At 45.2% G+C, this 19652-nt stretch overlaps 1 protein-coding gene across 5 annotated transcripts in view; it reads left to right on the forward strand.

Annotated features, from left to right (window-relative positions):
* Positions 1-19652, forward strand: part of SETBP1 (SET binding protein 1) — a 241466-nt gene that overhangs the window by 83393 nt on the left and 138421 nt on the right. For 2 of the 5 annotated variants that reach the window (XM_086479836.1, XM_086479835.1), the window contains exon 3: positions 19125-19196. The exons of the other annotated variants lie outside the window; for them this stretch is intronic. In XM_086479836.1, coding sequence (XP_086335962.1) covers positions 19125-19196 — 72 coding nt within the window. The remainder of the gene's footprint in view (positions 1-19124; positions 19197-19652) is intronic. 5 annotated transcript variants of the gene reach the window in all.

Here is a 19652-nt window from a genome sequence, read left to right on the forward strand (position 1 = left end):
GCTGAGTTTCATCCTTTCCCTGCTATCGATCTATTTATTTAGATAACTAGCGTTATTTTTCCTTTCCTGCTACCTCTGCAGCAAGGATGGGGGCAGCAATGCCTGCCTACTTAACCCATTTTCTGGAGTCCCACATGTATTACATTGTTGGTAACACTTTTCTGGTATGCACACACAGCACTCTGTACAGTTGCACGTTGTGGACTTGCCAGGAGGGGTTTTAGGCCACTAAGATTGGCGGGAGACTTGGGGGAATGCCCGTACATCTCGGTGTGATGGCAAATACCTTCCGGTTTTAGTATTACATTGCTGGTTCCAAAGACCTATTCTGGGAAGGGCTTATTTATCTAACGATCAATTTAACATTCTAGTTCTATTTTTTCTGCATTGCTGAAAATTTGTTCTATAATGTGTTGTTTTAGTAGGACCTACAGAAATACACTATTTCAAGCTTCCTAAATGTATTTGATAGCGGAGAACAAAAAGAGAAAGACTGTTGATAAGGAGTTTGATTTATGTACCTTTGACAGTTATTTTGCAACTTTCGTCTATTTTCTACTTTGCTTGTTTGGGTTGAGTTAAATAAGGAGAAAAAAAAAGTGGTTATTAAATAAGGAGAAAAAAAAAGTGGTTATCAAATAAGGAGATTAAAATTTTGCATATATATGGAAGAAAACATGTATTTTCAGTTGCGTGCATGTCATTGGCTCACTGGCAACTGAGGTGGATATCTTATGGATGTCTCCGTTTGTCTCATTTCTGTGTTACTAATTGAGGAGTTTGGACCAGGAATATCTGGCTTTAAGTTAATAGAAAGCAGTACATGCTCAAGAACTGGAATAATATCTCTGCCAAGCATCCAGAAAAGCTATACTGAGCTTCTCTTTTCATGACACACTCCTGTGATGCTTCATACAAGTTCCCAGCAAAGTGCTGTATTCTTCTGAGCTAGCTGAAGAGGTGATACTATTCTACGGTTGTTACTATGCAGTTATCCTAAAATATTGGCTTCAGGATTCTTCAGGCATTTGGAGAGAAGGGAGAGAATAAAAAACATACATTAACTGTGCATGTTTCTTCAAGTGTATGGAGCCATCAAAAGTTACAGGTGAAAAAATGAAAAATAGAGTGGGGGAAGTGAAGGAAAAGCAAGAAGGGAGAGTGCAGATGTCGGCAATGGGGATGGTGAATCCATTAGCACAACGCAAATGCAAGAGGACCTGGCTATTAAGGGCCACTGAAGGAGCTGGTGAAAAAGTGTTGGTGCAGTGGGGTGAGTGACAGGGGAGGTCAAGAAGAGAGGCAGGGAGGAGCAAACAGGGGTGGGGAGGGAGAAACCACACGAACCAAACTCTGTACAGCTGTGTCTGCACAACGCTGTTGGATGGACTTACTTGAGGAGAAACATTTAGAGTCTGTGTAATTTCTCTCTTTCCTGAATAAATAGCAGGAGCAGCTAGTAGGATGCATGTGACAGGGCAGCAGTAGTGACTCCTGTATTTGGGTTATTTAATATGCCCCACTGTAACATGATTTCGCAGAGTTTTGGAGACCACTTTGTTTTCTTGTCTACGAAGACCAGCATTTTTACGTTCCTAAGGTTTCCCATTATCAAAGGTTCTCTTGGCCTCTTTATTTTTTATTTTTTTAAAAAGAAGCTGTAATATCTCTATTGTTTGAAAAAGAGCCTTTGAATTTTGGCACAGACAAAAGCTCTGCAGCCGAAGACATGCCTTTCCCTTCTCCCATGAAACTCCCCTCCGTTCTGGCTGAGTTATGAGCTGTGCAAGATTGCCGTTCCCCATTTCTCACTTGTGTTTCTCAGGAAAATCTTGGCAGCAGGTCAGAATAATAACTGAACACGAATCTTCCACAGAGCTGGGCCCACAGCCCTGCCAAAGCAGAAACAGCAAAGAGAGAAATCCCCAGGAGCTTATGGGGCAGGTGGAGCTGGTGTCTCACCCCTTTGTGATCTCCCACTAGCAGTGGTTGTAGCAAGTCTTACCAGCCAAAGCAACGTGTATCTCTGATGATCCTCGATGAAGGAAAGAACGATCCACTTCTCAACCCAACATAATTTCTGTTTTCTGTATTCGGGCTGCTGAATCAACTAGCTAAAAAATAGGAAATTCTGGGTTCATCCTTATGGGCCCAACTGCATGGGCTGGGGCACATACATGTTAATCCCGTAGTGACATGCCTTTCCTATCGCGTGTAAGAGAGTGCCTCCATCACACTGCTAGAGAGACACCCACTCAAACAGGAGTAAGTTTGCACAAGTAGCTGTAAAGTTGGAAAATTCCTATTTTTTTGATGCTTACAGTCTAAACATCTTTCTTATTCAGTGGCCAATGTAATAAACACACCGAAAGTGTGTATATCTGTACATATGTATACACATAGAATGTTAGATGATATACATCTGTATGGCCATGTAAGCATCACCTTATGGGATGTATGCACGTTTAGGCTTACATAAACAGAAATTCAGTTTTGCAGTGGTACAGTGCAGAGCAGCAGCAGAATCCTGGGCTTTTTTGAGAGGCGAATCTAATAAAAATGTGTATTTGCTGACAAACACATGAGAAAACTCTGTGTTTACATACACGCACACGGCACCGAGCGCATCAGCGACTCTTGTCAAGCAAAGGCGGCCACATACATCCATGTTTGCTTCTATACAACGGCTTTATTTCCCTTTGAATAACAAGGAGGCTCCCTCCACCTTCCCCGGAGCTGCGGGCTCTTGTTTCTGACAATGCACAACCGCGTTGCTCGTTGGAGTGCCTGTCATTAAGCAATGCGCTGATTATTCTGGCAGCTCTGCTACTCAAGTCCCCATGGACGAAGTCAGACATGGAGAGAATTGAATTTCGCCAAGGACGGGGCTAAAGGTCGTTCCATGCAGTGGACAGCTGTGTCTAGTCAAATCGAAACTATTGCTCCAAGTGTTACCAACAGAATAGCTGATAGCTCTGTTGTCAGTTCATTTACACTTGCATCCTGTTACAAATTAAACTGAAATTGTGGTGCGCCCAAGGAGCGGAAAGTCGGTTTTCTGCCAAATAACAATTCCTTATATCACCAATTTCCAAATGCAGCCATTATAGATCATTGCTAGGGGTTTTTTTTTGTGATTTCCAGCAATGAAGATTTAGGATCCTGATTTTCTGCCATGGGCAAAATTCCCATTAGCACCTGCTCTCATCTTGTAATCCCATAGGCTGAAAAGGAAATGCAAAGCTCTGTTAACTGACCTCTTTTCTCAGCTCTGCTCACAAAGGATAACATCAAGTACAGAATGCTTCCTTGACTTCTCCCACTTTCCAAGTTAGCTTTTTTTTTTTTTTTCTTTTCTCTTTTCCCTTCTCCCCAATCTGGACATTTGAATTCGGACAGGAGGAAAACCCTGAAATACCTTGATTATGCTGCAAACTCTTCTGCAAGGTGGAAGGGTATAGCAGCAAGAGCAGCTTAGAAGCAGTGCTTATATGCCAGCGTTCATCTCAGCCCAGCACAACATCTCCCCCTGAACACACTCCTAAGCCATCAGCAGGCCAGAAAACGCCTTCTGGGCAGAAACACAGCCTCTCCCAGGATCCTCAATGGGTCCTAGCAACTAAGCTGAAAGCCTGGGACTTGACCACATTTGGAATAAACTTGCCCAAAAACATCAATGCTAATTAGCTCGTGTTATGAATGGATTAAGTGAGACACCAGCTGCAATGGGGCATTTTGATTTGGGTTGCGGCTCGGTAATTAGATGCACATAAGCTGGCTGGGGAGCTGTCAGTCAGCAAACAGCCGTTTCCTTTGCAGTGTTAGGAAGAAGAGCTTTTCTGTGTCCCATCATCCATTTTTGCTGTGAACCTTTGGGTGATGTACCAGTGATCAAACACAGCATTGAGCATGAACCGAAATCCCCCCCTGAGCCACAGTCGTGTGACTCGACGACTTCAGAACTTCGCTGCTTGTGCAGCTGAGCTACATTATTTTATTTATAGCGCAAAATGCTCCTCATATGGTGGCTGTTAATGTTAACACCATCCTTACCTTTGATCTATGCCAGCCTTCCCCTGTTTTCTTATATACCATTGGTGCTTGGAATGGAATTTGCGGGAAAATGTGTTTGATGCCGTCATGAGATTACCGAGAACAACAGTGGTGATAGAAAACTCTACAAAATTGAAATTATAGATGAGTGAATGTGTGCAACACTGGTGGTGTGATCATCTGCGGTGTTTTCACCTACAGCTGGGCTAGTTGTCCTGGGCTTTTTTTCTACCCAAGGCAGAGAAATAGGTAACTCCAGTGAGATCTGCCTATTTCAGACATCATCTGATTTAGGAGGAGAGGAATCACTATAGGGAGTCCCTGGTGATCAGTTTGGATGAAGTTGTCTGGTTTTTAGACCTCTATTTTTCATAGAAGAGTCAGGAGGTAAATCCTGCTTTTCCTACCAAATCTGGAGCTTGTATGAGAATAAAATAACCAGACAGCAACTTTCTTTAATATGAGGAAAGGCGGAAGGTAAAAAGGCAGCTTGACTGCTCCTAACATAGAGCCTTTATCAGCTCCATAAATAAAGGGCATATGCATGTAATGGCTGACTGCGTCTCAGATTGCAATACCAATGTTTTAAAAGCCTGCTGACGGAGCATCTGCTTATTTCATTACTCCTCCAATGTCTTGCAGGTAAGTCATGCATTATACAGTACCATCTCTAGCAATGCATGACTGGAGGGGGACAGTCTGTAAAAATTCTGGATGGTCCATTGCTTTCCCTTACCTTCCAGGAGAGAGAAATGTAAGGAAAGATGTATTCAGTTAATAGGCAGAATTTGCAAAATAAAAACCGAATTGGAGTGAACTAGGATTTGCATTTTATTTAAAAGACAGGAGAATGACTCTGTCTCGTTACTATGTGAGCTGGCTGCATGCACAGCAGAGCAAAGATCATTTTCGGTAAACTCCCGCTCAGAAAACATACGGAGGGGCTCAGTATTAGTCAGGTGACAAAGGAAATGTCATGCTTTACTGGAAAACATACAGTGGTGAGTTACAAGAGCTTGTGGTAAGCCTTGACATTGCAAGAGCGTTTTGAGGAGCCCAGATACAAACTCAGCCTGGCCCTGACTGCAAACTAACCCGTCCCATGTTATCACCAGTAGTGTGGCAGAAGAGTCCCACTGAATTAAAGTTTCAATTTAGGAGCAGAATTCGGTCCAGAGTTTGTAAAATATGGCTCGTGGGAGAAGAGCAGGAAACTGTCTCCCTAGATGGGCTTTTCAATGGGCAAGTTCATCTTAACCTCATGCTGCCATGCATCAGAGATGCTTGCTTTGGTTGTTGTTAACCAAAAATGCTGGATCTCAATGCCTTGGGTTTTTTTTTAAGCAGGATTTGCGCTTAGTAAAAGCTGTTTTTCTCAGGCTTTAACACCTACTTACCTGCATGCCATTGCCTTGGCTTAGTGTCCATAATTCACCATCCTCAAGCACCCAGATGTGTAGACCTGAGGATGTCCACTGGCTTTCCCTCCAACTCTCTTGACTTCCCTGGCCATCTGCTTTTGAGCCAATGTCCTGTAGAAACATGAGTTCGCTGTGTTTCTTTGGGTACCTTCTGCAGTTGTTTCTAGAAGAAGACCCAATCAGCAGCTGTTTTGTCACTGAAGAAAAGGGCCTGAAGAGAGGACCCATAGTACTGTGTGACACTGTGATGATTCAGTATTGGTCAATAAGACAAGCTGACCAATCTACATATAGTCATATCTGTTGCGAGGTTTTTGGTCAGAGACAGCAAAAATGCTACTAGCCATTGAGCTGCTTACGTGAAATGGGTTTCTGGGCCTCTGTTCAGTTGTTCATAACATCACCCATTTGATATGCACACAAAAATTTTTAAAAACTTCTTCTGAATCCAGCAGCTGTAACAGGGATGACCATGATAAAGAGAGCCACGAGGAGGTAGGCAGCAAAAGACTTTTAGCTTTATAGTGTTTCCTAATAAGCATCTGTAGCTGAGGAAATACCATAAGACATTTTCCACAAGTATTCATTAGCTGTTGGGTTTTTATAAGCTTGGTTAGACTTTGTGCACTTTCTCCCACCATCCTGTCTTGTTTGCTCTTGTCAAATATTCCAGCAAACATGTTTGTGAGCGGGAGTGTTTGTGGAGGCTGCGGATACTGGAGAATATTCCTGAATAGTGTCTTTAATAGTTCTGCTGGAAACCTGCTTCTAGGGATCGTAATGTCCCTCTGTTCAGGAGACAAACATCGCCGTGTCATGCAGACATGTAACAGCTCATGAATTGGGAAGAGATCAAGAAGAGTTTTTAGAAAAGAATTTCAAATACGTATTTTTAGGCAAACAGCACTCTGCTAGTAGTTCGCAAATCAACACACAGAATATGTCAAATGCCTGTCTCTTCTGTAGTGCCCCATTTCTGGGATTTAAGGTCACCAACAATTTTCAAAAGCAAAATCAAATATCTTATTTGCTATTCTCCTCGATTTCAATTTGTGGCAGAAAAGAGGTGTTTTTTAAAAAAAATAAATCTGTTCTGTTCAGAATAGCTTCCATAACATCGTTTCTTATTGACCGATCTCTAAATAAGAGACTCTTGCTCTTGACTCCTGCTTAGATGAATGATTTCTAAGGCTTTTCTTTCTGTGACAGCGATGAATTGGTCAGTGTTTGTATTAAGCTTTCCTAAGTGCACTATTAAATGGGCAAAACTTCAATAATAAACAGGCTGACTGGCTCAGTGATAAATTGAAAAGAAGGAGAGTGTGTATTTTTAGACAGAAGAATCATCATGGAAATTGTCCGATTGCCATGCATTTGGAGAAGGGCTACGTGGAAAAATGCTTCAAATAGGTACCAGACATTAGCTGCTCTTAAATCAACGAGACTGTGCTTTGGAAAAAAAAACTGCTCGTCTCATCAATGCCTATCTTGTCCTAAGGCTTGCCTGGGATCTAAGCATTCCTGATAACGTTGGAAGCAAAACCTTTAGGCTTTCTTTAAAAATCCTTTAACTTCCTCTTGTCATCATGACTTGCAAGCAAGCTTGAATATTTTACCTTTCACCTACATGAGATACGGGCAATTAAAGATGCAAAGAAAAGGAAAGGAATGTTCCTGGACTGTTGTAGTGTTTTGTCCAGGGTTGGTGTTATTATTAAAAATTGAGTAAGGACAACTGAATTCCCGATTTTCTCTCCTGTTTGCCATGTCAGAGGATGATATTTGTGAGTGATTGTTTCAGGTGAGGATGGATGGCGTATTCATGATGTTTCTGTCCAACAGTAAGTGGGACTTAAGTTCTCTTCATGGGTAGAAGTTTAACCCTCTGTGTCTTCAGCCTACCAGACACGAGGGCACTCTGGCAGTCTCAACAGACAATTGTAAGCTTCCAAAGTTGCCAGGCACATCACCGCATCCATTGAAAGCCTTGTGTTATTGAGCTGAAAGTGAGGTTCAGGGTCTAGAGTGGTTTCCCAGCTCCGGGGCTGACTGGCTCCGACCCTCAGCGAACCTGCACCTCTTCTCCGAGCTGTGCAAATGAGATAGTAGTATCAGTCTCACAGGGGGTGTTAAGAAGCTTAATTCATTCATGTTTACAAAGTGTTTCTAGATCCTCAGATGGAAGGCTCTATAAACAGGCAAAGTATTACTAATTGCCAGCTTACACTGAGTTGTATAGTGAAAATAAGGATGGCTGGAGGAAAGAGGGGGTGAATTTTCTGAGGAGATGCATCAGTCTAGTGGCTTTAAGTTAAACAGTTTAGTGATTTGATTTCCCATTACCAGCATCTTAAAAATCTCCAGTCTTTTCTCTTGGTGTAATATTTGACCTCCAGTTTACTTTGAGGAAAATCAAGGCTCATCCGAGTCTGCGAGCTGGGGCCTCCTATGCTAAGGAATGAATCATAGGCTTAATTCGGGTAATCTTTCCTGAATCTATACCATGAGGTTACATTGCTTTAAGCGAAATGAATCCTGATTTACAGAACATGACTTCAGTGATGCTGTTTGGGATTTACACCAATATATATTAGAAAAACCATCTTGCACATCTTTACGGCTGGCGAGCATGCCATGATACTAATGTTCAGAGCCTTCCAAAGCATATGGGTGGGTTTTTTTGTTTGTATGGTTTGGTTTTGTGGGGTTTTTTTTTGTCCTATTCATTCAGCCCCGGCAGGAAAAAAACAGACTGGTTTATTCAGTCCTTTCCACTTTCTGAATTTCCTGCAATACCACAACGATGTCGTGCTTGGGTTCCTAGTTAACTCGTCGGCGTTTTAGAATGTATCAGAATCAGAATAAGTTGGGTAACATGTTGTTTGTATTTATAAGTTGTGTTGTTTGTATGCTTTTTTTCTGCAAAGCCTGCTTCTTCAGGACCAAGCCCTGTAATATGTTCCTTCAGAAATTAATCGTAGAAATGGAAAGAAACTTACTTAGTGCTCTTTCAGTCTTTAAAATACACCACATTTTATTTTTTTCTCAAACCACACTGTTAAAAAAAAGTAGTGGATAGACATTTACCACTTGGCCTCCAAAGGGCGAAATCCTCATCTGGTATAAATTGGCGTAGCTCTATTCAAATCAGAGCAACTACATTAATTCACTCCAGCTGAGGCTCCAGCCCTTAAAATGCCAGTGAGGAGACTGAGTTTTGCACAGGATGGATTTTCAGGCTGGATAGAAGGTTTTGCTGTGTAACTTAGTTATGTGTCTAGGCTCAGGGCTGTGGGAAACTGTCTGTTTGACATCTGCAGCATACGCAGCAAATGCTTTGGCAGTTCGAGTTAATGCCTTTTGAATTCACAGGTTGTTTACTTTCAGCTTGAATGTGGATTTGCTTTCAGTCTCAATGGGAAATCTAACATAAGAAGTAATAGGACCAGCCATCTGTCCGAAAGGGTATGAGAATTCCTGGTTTTGAACCAATAATGGAGATCAGGGACAAGTTCACCCCCTGTGTAAGCTCTGGCAAATTATTGGCGTGCTCCTTGGATTTCCAACCCGGGACCCAGTCCCTCCGGTGCAGTATGAGGAAGCATAGACTTAGGAGATGAGACCTGTAAAATGAACACGGTCAACATCCCTTTCCAATGGCTGCTTCCACAAACAAGCGTTGTTCCAGCTCATTCTTTCTCGTCTCTGATTTACAACCCATTTTGGCATATAAACTGTGCACCTGTGAAGCGGTCTGCTCCATCGTCGCTGAAGCCTGTGATCTCGGGGGAGCGGTAAACAGCACGAGTGAATGGGAACCCCCATCTCTCACCAGAATTTCCTGCAAGTAAATATCCATCCGTGTGTTAGTCATAGGCAAGAGAATGGTGTAACAACTAGAATGATGGGTCACTTTTTCAGACAAGCTCAGGGCCAGATTTCTCAACTGCTCAGCACTCTTGAAAGGGTGCAGGTTTTTTACTTTCTTTCAAGCCAAAAGTTAAACCCATCCCTCCCTCCCACCATCTAAACTAAGAAGCTGCACAAAAGCCAAGCTTTGACAAAAATTGTCAGCATCCTGCAGCGTTTAGCAGGACACAATGAACAGATTTTGTGAAGAGCACAGCATGTGACGGGTAATGGAGCTGCTCCTGATTCACCCATGTGGACACAAATGGGGACTTGAGCCTGCTGTATCTCTCTTGGTCACCCAAAATAAAGTGCCGTCAGCTTTAGTGAGAAAATACTTAGACTATATGTACTGTGCTGTCTAGAAGGCTGTGCCCTTGTCTTGGGAGCCTGTGTAGTATAAACTCTTGGTCACACATTTTCCACTGACTTCATCATTTCTGTTGACTTGTATTGAATTATCCTGATTTGTACCAGCTAAAGCCCGAGTCTTGGTCTCCAAACCACTTGGATGTGCTGAAGACCATTGCTTGATTGGTTAGTAAATAATAGGAAAGGCAGGAAAAAAGACTACAAGAAATCATTTAGGAAGAACAATTTTTGGTCTTTAACAGCAAAACATTCATTCTTTACTACACGTAGAGTGAACGTATGTGCTTTTAACCTTCCTGAGGTGAACAGTCCCGAGACATAGGGTTTCTGGCAACATCCTTAAAAGCACACTGGCCTGATTCTGATCTGACTTACACACTGAGCAGCATTACTTGAGATATAATTGTGTAAATCCAGCCAGAGATCAAATCCACCCCTGTAACAGCCCTGTTTGTCCAGAGGACTTAAGCAAAACATGCCGCTTTCATCCCAACACCACCATCCCCAGGCTATTTTGGGGGTTGGGCTAGATGACCTTTAAAGGTCCCTTCCGACCCAAACTATTCTACGATTCTATGATTCTATTTTACTTCAGTTACACTCTGATTTAAGAAAACTGGAGGGCACCGGATCGTGTTCAAACTGTTTTCTTTCTTCCTTTTCTGCCAAATTAGGGCTACTGCAGATCTGATGAGTTTCAAGATTGGGTGGGGAAACAAGACTCTCTTCAAAGTCTTTATTTTGTTTATTGATTCAATAGTATTTACTGACTAATAACCACCCAAGGCTAACAGGCTCGTTTGAACTGGGAATGCTGTGATCTTGCATGCTATCTATGGGAAGAATAGCCAGCTTACAGATAAGCAGTCTGCTTAAGGTAGGAGAAATCAAGGCTTGTAGTCCCCTCTGAGGGAAACTAGCTTGGTTTTCTGCCAGTTTTCAGGGAGCCTTCTATTTAAAGTTTTCCACAGAATCACAGTGCAGTTTTTCCTTATTTCCCTCGTATGTGTGCAGTCATGAGAACCAGGATAGCTTGAAGTTAAATAAGCACAGTCTAACCTTCAAGTCAAAGACTTCTGCGGTTTTAGGTTTTGCTTGGAACCAAAAGCAGAAGAGCCAAAACACTGCATAAAAGAAGAAGAAAAAAAGCTGTTTTCGTGGTATTTTTGGCATGATCGACTGCTCTGAGAGATACTGGAAATCATGCAAGAAGGGTCTGTTCTTAAGACATTTCCAGCTCTGCTCTGAAGACCGAGGGCTTTAGATAAACATCTGCATGTGGGGATCTTTATCCAAAACAAACCACCCAACCTTTTGTAGTTCACCCGTCACTAATAGTGATTTCCCCCTCTGCATCTCTCCCCGTGCACTTGTGCACGCACGCTAGTTCTTCGAGGCATCCTAAAAACTTTTCCTTGCCCGTAACATTTTAATTGCCTCTTGAGCAAGATTTTCTCCTCGGTGAAGAAAAAGAACGTGATGATGTGCCCTTTGCTGCCCAAAGGATTTCCTCTTCTCAACCTCACCGCACATGTCAGGATCTCTTTCCTCCCCCTTCTCCTTTGCCACATCTTCTCCGGGTTTTGCACGATTGTTTTCTTTCTTTTCCAGCCTGGAAAAAAACCAACATATCCCCCCGCCCCTTCCCTGGCAGCGTGGGTGACAGAGACGGAGAAATCAGCACAATGTCAGCAAGAGTTTAGCCCCGCAGCTGGGACCTGAACTTCCAGCAGCAGAGCACAGCACTGGGTCACTGCACTAAAGCAAGCCAGATTGATACAAAGTGCTTGCTCACCCTGGGAAGGGAAGCATCAGAAGACAATTGATAAAGATCTTTAGGCACTGTCTATTGTGAGCTTACAGTGGCGAAGGCTGAGTTTTTCCTGGGAAAGATCACAGCGGAGTGTACATTTACTGTCGTAACCCCCAAAACGACACAATATTTGGATACTCGCTGTACTGGGGGAATATAGCATAGGGGCAGTGTAGATTTTGGAGCTGCTGAGACTGGAGATGGAGCATGCAGACTCAACGTGCTGCGTACCGTGTGAAGTTTTCAGCTCTGAAGACCTGAACGATCATGTCTGCCAAGAGTTAATGTGCTTAGAAAGAGGATGCTAAAATATTCTTTCCCACTCCGGTTTGCAACTGAGAACTTGTTAGTCTGTAATATCTTTTATTTATAGCGCCTTTCGTCTCAAAGGATCTGAAAGTGCCTCTATCTGGGAGTCACTTCAGTGATACCTCCAGGCAGGGATGCTTCTCTGCAGAAGCCTCCAACTGAAGTTTCAGGGTCTGCTTTGCCACGGACACGCCTGAGGGACCCTGTCTGCCTTGCCAAATGCCACCACTGAGTACTAAAGGCTGGAGAGAAGGGCAGAAACCCACCCTAAGCCTGGGGGATAGCAAAGAGAGAAAACAGACTTGTGAACCGTCTGGGGGAGAGGACTCAGGTGGACAATGGCTGACTTTGGAAGCAGGCATTGGGAAGAACCATTGCCAATGCTAGATGACAACCTTGTGTAAGGGACCTGGGACAGTGAAACCATAATCCGGAAGAGGGACTTTGTTGGCCCTACCTGGATATGATGGGCTGTGAAGGGGCTGGAGTGGCTTCCCTGCAAGGGCAGTCTGAGAGAGTTGGGCTTGTTCAGCCTGGAGAAGAGAAGGCTCCGGGGAGACCTTACAGCGGCCTGCCAGTGCTGACAGGGGGCTACAGGAAAGGTGGGGAGGGACTCTTGATCAGGGAGGGTAGTGATAGGACGAGGGGTAATGGTTTCAAACTGGAAGGGGGGAGATTTAAATTAGATATTAGGAAGAAATTCTTCACTGTGAGGGCTGTGAGACACTGGAGATCCTTTCCAACCCAGACCATTCTGTGATTCTATGGTATTGCTCCATCCAACCCAGCCAGCCCCAGTCATGCTGCAGTGTCCTGGAGAAAGCTCCAATGTGGACCTTGAGCAGGGGACACATCCCAGTGGCAGAGGTGCTTCTAAGAGCACAGTCCTGAGGCTTGGTTTAGGTACGCAAACTCACACGTCCCTTAGTGTCACAGCAGGGCATCTGCTTATTTTAAGTCCACGTCAGTGCCTGCCCATCAGCTGCTCCACACGCAGCAGCTGGCGGTGGCCGAAGGACCAGCTCCTCCATGTGGCTCCTGGCAGCTAGAGGGTGTAATCCAGCCCTCCGTTTTCTTCCTGCGTTGTATGTGCAGGCAGGGGAAGCAAAAATCGGACCAACTGACGGGTTTATGATTCCAGCCTGCGATTTCTGCTTCATCCACAGCCAGGTGAGATTTTTGCCAAGATACATATTAGGCAGCTGCTCAGGACACTGCTGTTTTGTCTATACCACCCCGAGCATGCTGTCTCTCTGTCTGTCTGTCCGTCCTCCGGTCTGTCTCTGCAACCTTGCTTTCAAGCTGGTTGCTCTGCTATTCCCCAGGGTGGCCAGAGCGTGTTCGGCAAGAACCAGCCTTTTTCTGGTACTTTTGCTTGGCCTCCTGAGGGACTCGTTGCCACAGGGAGTAGAGGCAGCAGGCCTGAGACACAGCAAGTGCCCATCTGTTTCATCGTCCTCTAACTACTGTGGCTTCCAAGGAGTCCTGATGTGTCTCAGTGGACAAAACAGTCCAACCAGGCTCATAAAAACCCGGCACACCAGCAGCTCTGGGTCTCCAGCCTGGCTTGCAGCTTAATGCACTTATGCCACCATGCTAAAATCCTCAGCACATCTTCTCTCCTCCCTCCACGTGCCTTCCAAGCCATCCCCAGCATCAGCATTATTATATTTTTGCTCTAAATCTCTTTCCTCCAGGCACCAGACGAGGTGCATTTTATACCACTTTATCTCCGTTATGCATATGTCAGTGTTTCAAACTCTGGTTTAATTGGAGTCACATTGCTGGCTGAAAGTTGGCTCTCTTGGGTCCTTTCCATGGAGAACATGCATTTTCCCTCAACCTTTCTCTACCTCCCAACCGAACCTGTCTCCTCCCTCCTTCATGGAGGGGGCTGGGGCTTGCACATCCTGGCACGCACAAGGGTCGTGCTGCCTGCTTTTAGGGCGTCTCCCACTCTCTCCATCGTCCTCGAAGAAGGGCATACATATGTTGTGTGTACATACAGGTTTCCCCCCCCACCTCCTTCTTGGTCCATTGAGTGTTACATCACGTTTCACTCCCTTTGGTGTTCCTTCCACACGTTCTGCTTTGGATTTGTGAGTGGGGGTGGGAGGGAGTCCCTCTGTGGACAAGCTAAGAGGGAAAAAGGGAAGGAAAAAAAAACTATAAAGAAAAAAAATAAGGGGAATAAATATTTGGGAGGAGGGTGTTTAAGAGGAGAGAAAAACAAATCAAAGCCGCTGCCAGGCTGGAACCAGCAGCTGGTTGCCAGCACAGCAGGCTGAGAAGTTGTTGGTGGAAGAGCTCAGTGCCATGTTTGAGTTGCTTAAAAAAAAAATAAAAATACACCCTCCCTCCCTCGTTATTCCACTTCTGTTTTTCTCCTGGCCCCACAAGCAGGAGGAAGAATTCGGTCGCCAAACACAAGCTTGCAGGAAGTTTGCATTTACAGCAATACCTAGGGGTGCAAACGGGAGTCTGTCCTGCCTTGTGACACGTGTGTGTGTGTGCACACGTGTGTGAGCTCCTGAGCACCGCAGCTCGCCTGCGCTTGGGCAGCTGTGAGCTGGATTGGACCTGCCAGGCGTGTTGTGGGCGCAGTGGCTCTCCACTCCGAGGAGATGCCAGTGCATTGGCAACCATGGCACGATTTTTTTTTGCCGATGTGAGGGGAAGAGGTGGGAGGGCTGGGGAACGGAGGAGAAAGAGGAGGGTGGAAGGTTGTAACGCTCGGCTGGAAAAATTTAGAGGAGTACAAAGGAGAGAGCAATGAAAAGGCGGGGGGGGGGGGGTGTGGAAGGAGGCTGTGAACTGGCTGCTGTGGAGGTGGGAAGAGATTTATGTTTCCCGAGCGGGTTCAGTTGGGAGTGGGTTGGGAGGGTGCGGGGTGCCGCAGGCGAGGCAGGGGGTGCCAGGGGGAGGCTGACGGCCCCGGCGGCGAAGCGGCGGGGCTTGATTTTCTTCCTTTCTTTTCTCCTCCCTCCGCTGGGTGCTCAGAGGAGAAGGCAAGACAAAAAGCTGAACCGGTGCCAAGAAGGAGCTGCAGCGACTCGAAAATGGCACTCTGCGCCACACTAATATCTCGAAGCTGGGCTGCGCTGGAGAGCAGCGGAACGTGCTGGGAATGAGAATGGCTGTGGCCATGGGTCTGCCGGCCGGGCTCAGGGGTGTTCTCCCTCCTCCCTGCTTCCCCTTCGCCTTTTAAATGTGACCCTTTTCTCCCCCACCCACCCCCAGTGATATTTAGGGGTTCTGAGAAAGAGAGGAGACCCTTGCTGGGGACTTGGGGTGCAGAAGGGGCAGAAGGGGGACAGCACCATGCACCCCAGGGCTGGTGCAGTGTGGCAAGCGCCTGGCAGAAATGCTGTGCTTATAGCCAGTCTCTAGCCCATGTGTGTCTGTTATGACATTCACTGGAAAGGATTATAAGCAGAAAGTGGCGAGCATGCTCATCCCCTCTGGTCATCTCCGTATCGGGGAGGGTTTTTTTATTTTTATTTTTTTTTTTTTTTTTCCTAAGGAGAAAGAGAAGACTCGATTCCCAGGGAGTTTTCTGATTGTTTTCCTGTTGCCACTCCTTCCCCTCCTCCTCGCTGTCCTCCTCCTCCTCTCTCCATACCCATAAGGCTGCTCTCGTGGCTCTGTATCCTGATGCAAGGTTACTTGTAGGACATGTGAATCTCTGCAAGGTGCAGCGTTGCCTGCGTCGGTGTTCCCCTCTGCTTCTCATTTGCTGGGGGATGAGGCAACTTCCAGGCAGCTCCGCGGCTCAGCTGAGCTCCTGATTAATGCAGTGTTGGTGCTTCAGTTGCAGAAGCCCCTTCCCTCAAAGCCTGCCTGGATAAAACAAACAAACAAACAAATCATATAGGGCTGAAACATCAGCAGCAATTCGTAAGGTTGATTCATCTGCAAGGGATGGGCTGGAGTTTTGCTGTGATTTTTGTCTGAAAGGAAAGGTTTGGCCCTGTGTTGGTCCCGTTTTCCCTCCATTTACAGCTAGGAAAAGGTGCATAAAAGTACCTTTTTTTTAATTGGATTTTTTTTTTTTTTAAACCTTTTAAAAATTGTTAGCAGCAGAAGCATTCTTGTAGCAATTTAATAGTTGAAGCCGAATGCAAAGATTTTTCCCCCCACCATACACATGCTTCTTTCTGGATTGTTCTGACATTTGCATCTGAAGTTTTAGGTTGGCTTTACAGAAATTGGAGACTGGAGGAAGAGAAAACTCCTGCTTTTGGGTTTGAAAACAGGTCCAGATCCTGTTTTAACAGTAGTTTTAGCGCTCATGTAGCCAGCAGGTCAAGTTCAAGGAGACCTTTCTAAAGCATGGGCAGAGGCTCATTAACTAGCTGCATCTCAGAAGCTTGTGGGTTGTTGCATTGTTAGCTTGGCCCAGTTTGTAGTCCCAGGTGTGGGATGATCCCCATGACCTCTCTCTCACCTGAAAACCATGCCCTAGTACATATCCAAACCACTTCAAACCTCACCTTTGGTTGAAGACGCATAGACCTGGTTTTAGAGCGCCTAATTCTGCCCAAGCAGAACTGTAATAAGTAGTGGGGAATTCAGAGAGACTCAAAGGTATTATCCAGCCTGCTGTCCTCACCCTCATCTTCTTACAGCTCCTTGCAGATCAATGGTCCTTCCTCTGCTGAGGATCAAAAGCTCAGTCCTAAATTAATGCTGCTGGGAGGTGCACTCATTTCTAAGGTGACGCTAGCAGGTCTTGTATGGAGCAGGATGTCTGCAGCAACTGATCCCTTGCTCTTCCTCAGCTCTCAGCTGTGCCTTGAACCACGTAGCTGACTTGGGCTGGTGGAGAGGAGGTACTGTCTCTTCTTGCTCTTTTTTCTTTGTGGCAAGTGAGGGGCATGTAGCACTTGGCCCAGGAAACCTTGGGGAAGGTGAAGAAACCATGTCAAATGTCAACAAGAGGGTTGGCCAAGTAACTTGGAGTAATCGGTGTGCCATTGTGCCTTCCACCCGATCCTACCTGTTCTTCATCAGTGAAGTACATATATAAAAAAACATGGGTTTGTACGCACACATGTGCTTGCTGCTCTCTTTTCGGTTGCCTCTGTGGACTTAATGAAATGAGTTTTGTATTTAAGCTACCATCCTCACCAAGGGCACATACCATGCAGCTCTTGCTTGGGTTCCCCAGAAATCCTTGCTGATACTTTCGGTTGCAGCTGCACCTCTTTCTCTGAGCACAATCTCCTCTTTTTAAACTAAAATCCCTGACCATGGGATTCCAACCCACAAAAGCAAATGCCAGGTGTGGGGATTAAATCCCACATCAAAGTGAGCAGAGGAGACCCTGGTGGCTGTCCTAACCCACCATGCACCTGCACAGAGCATGGTTCGTGCTTTTAGATGTGGAGCCAGCTTGTGTTTACTACTGATTTATCATAGAATAGCATCATAGGCTGGTTCGGGTTGGAAGGGACCTTAAAGATCACCTATTTCCACCCTCCCCTTGCCATGGGCAGGGACACCTCCCACTAGACCACGTTACTCCAAGCCCCATCCAACCTGGCCTTGAACATTTTCAGGGAAGGGGAAACCACAGCTTCTCTGGGCAACATGTGCCAGTGTCTCACCACCATCACAGTAAATAAATTCTTCCTAACACCTGATCTAAACCTACCCTCTTTCAGTTTAAAACTGCTACGCCTCATCCTATCACTACACTCCCTGAAAAAGAGTTAGTTAAACCTCTTAATACTTCAGTTACCAAATAACAGTTCCTGACAGATTTATAGAGAGGATCCCAAAGATACTGACAAATAATAATGTGGACGGACAGCATCCATGTGCACAGAGTAGCAATGAGATGGTTTTTATTCAGGAAGGTAAACTGAGGACAGCAAATGAAGAGACCTTCCTAAACTTTGATATTTCCAAACACAGACCTCTCTCATTTCCTCAATATTTTGACAATGCTCTGGAGTAAGGTGACTCATGTCCATCAAAAATGTTACTCTTGTACTTTCCAAGTAGTCCAAGTAAGCCATATGGGCAGCTGGGCCATACTTCCCAAGGAGCTTTGCAAGGCATTGACAAGGCAGCCGAATGTCTTTGTTATAACATAAATATAAACAGGAAACAAAGTGTTTCTGCCTTCGTGTCTCATGAATGTCAAGTTGATGACTTCAAATGCTTCACCCTTTTAACACTTTATAATAAGAAATGTTGTCTGCTTGGAGTTGTTATGAGGTGACCTGTGTCTGGAAGGGTTAATCCAGAGGACTCTTCCAAGGCTGTCTTCCACCCTTTCTCCCCACACCTTCCCCACTCGCAGTCTTTTATTTTTTTGGACTGGTAACCTCGCATTTCTGTAATCTAAATGTGCAAATGCTTTGCAGTCACGGTCCAGTAGCTGGGTTAATCTCAGACCCCTGGAGTGGCAGATGGCTGATTTGTTGCTGATTCCAGTTACAGAGAATCGTGCCACCTATTATCTTTGCACAGGCTGCCGCTTAAAAAGATGCCTTGGGCAAAATCAGTGAAAAGCAAAACAAAGCAAACACTTTCTGATCTGCATCACCACAGGTGAAAATGTAAAATATTTCACCTTTGTGTGAAGGGCTGGAGAGGTGGACAAAGAGGGGAGAGGAGGCGGGAGAGGAAGAAGGGGAGAGGAAGAACTCTTCTACCAGAAGTGCAAAAGCACAGGGCTGAGCGGGTTTGCTGCAGTCATGATGTTGAATCACAAGCATTTACCCTGTTTTAAATGGTTTTGCAGTGTGGTAATCCTTGGCTTCGGCTCCGTGCTTTAACTCTTAAACAAAGCAGGCGTATTGACACCCTGTGACACCTTCCTGCTCTTCCCAAGCCTTTCTGACACAGGTTGTCACAGGAATCCACGGCACCAACCCTGCTACCATGGCTCATTGCGTGCCCCGCAGGTGCTGGGGAAAGCTGTGATGTCCCTGTGATGCCAATTGATGCCAGTGTGCTTACTGGGGCTATTTGGGAGGATAAATTTGTGCATCTATGCATCTGTGTGGGTTAAGGAGAAGCTTGGGGGACCTTCCAGAACTGAGTGGGGCCAAGGATGAACCCTGGCACTGGGTGGTGAGAGGGGCCCAGCTGGCAGGTGGTGGTGGGCATGCAGAAAGGTATAAGGGAATGGGGAAGGGCAGAGCAAAACTTTGGATGCTTGTGACCATTTTCTGTACAGTCATTCCCACAATCAAGGTTTTTCTCTTTTCTCTTTGCTCTGGGAAACGCCACAGAGTCAGATGAAGACTTTGGGAAGAGAGTGTGGGTTCCCTGTGCAGAGTCCAGTGACGAAATCTGTGAACAAGGTAAGAACAAGGGGCTACAGCTGTGAGGTTTTTGTTTCTTCCTTTTCCCCTTCCAAAACCATTGTTATGTGTTAGACAGGAAATTTAGGGTGTGCGTAGCGCAAAAACTGATATTCCAAGTGCTAAGTGAGAGAGTCTAAAAAGATTAAGCTAAATAGGCCTTCTTTTTAATGCATGCCATTATGATGGTTTGGGTTTTAGAACGGTTTGTATTGTATCCAAATGATCTACGTGTGAATAATTGTTACCAACCTCCTGACACCAGGACCTAATTAGGAAGTTAGAGACTTAAATAGGCCATTTGCGTAGTGAGCTTCCATATGTCTCCTTGCGCAATTTATTTGCTTCACTCCATTGAGATATAATGAGAATGAAACTCCTAGAACTGCCTTTGACTCTGAGGCTTTTCTCTTCATCTCCTCTGCAGTTATAGCCCACTATAATACCTTTTTCCCT

The sequence above is a fragment of the Leptosomus discolor genome, chromosome Z, assembly GCF_034619465.1.
Source record: "Leptosomus discolor isolate bLepDis1 chromosome Z, bLepDis1.hap2, whole genome shotgun sequence".
NCBI classification, from domain to species: domain Eukaryota; kingdom Metazoa; phylum Chordata; class Aves; order Leptosomiformes; family Leptosomidae; genus Leptosomus; species Leptosomus discolor.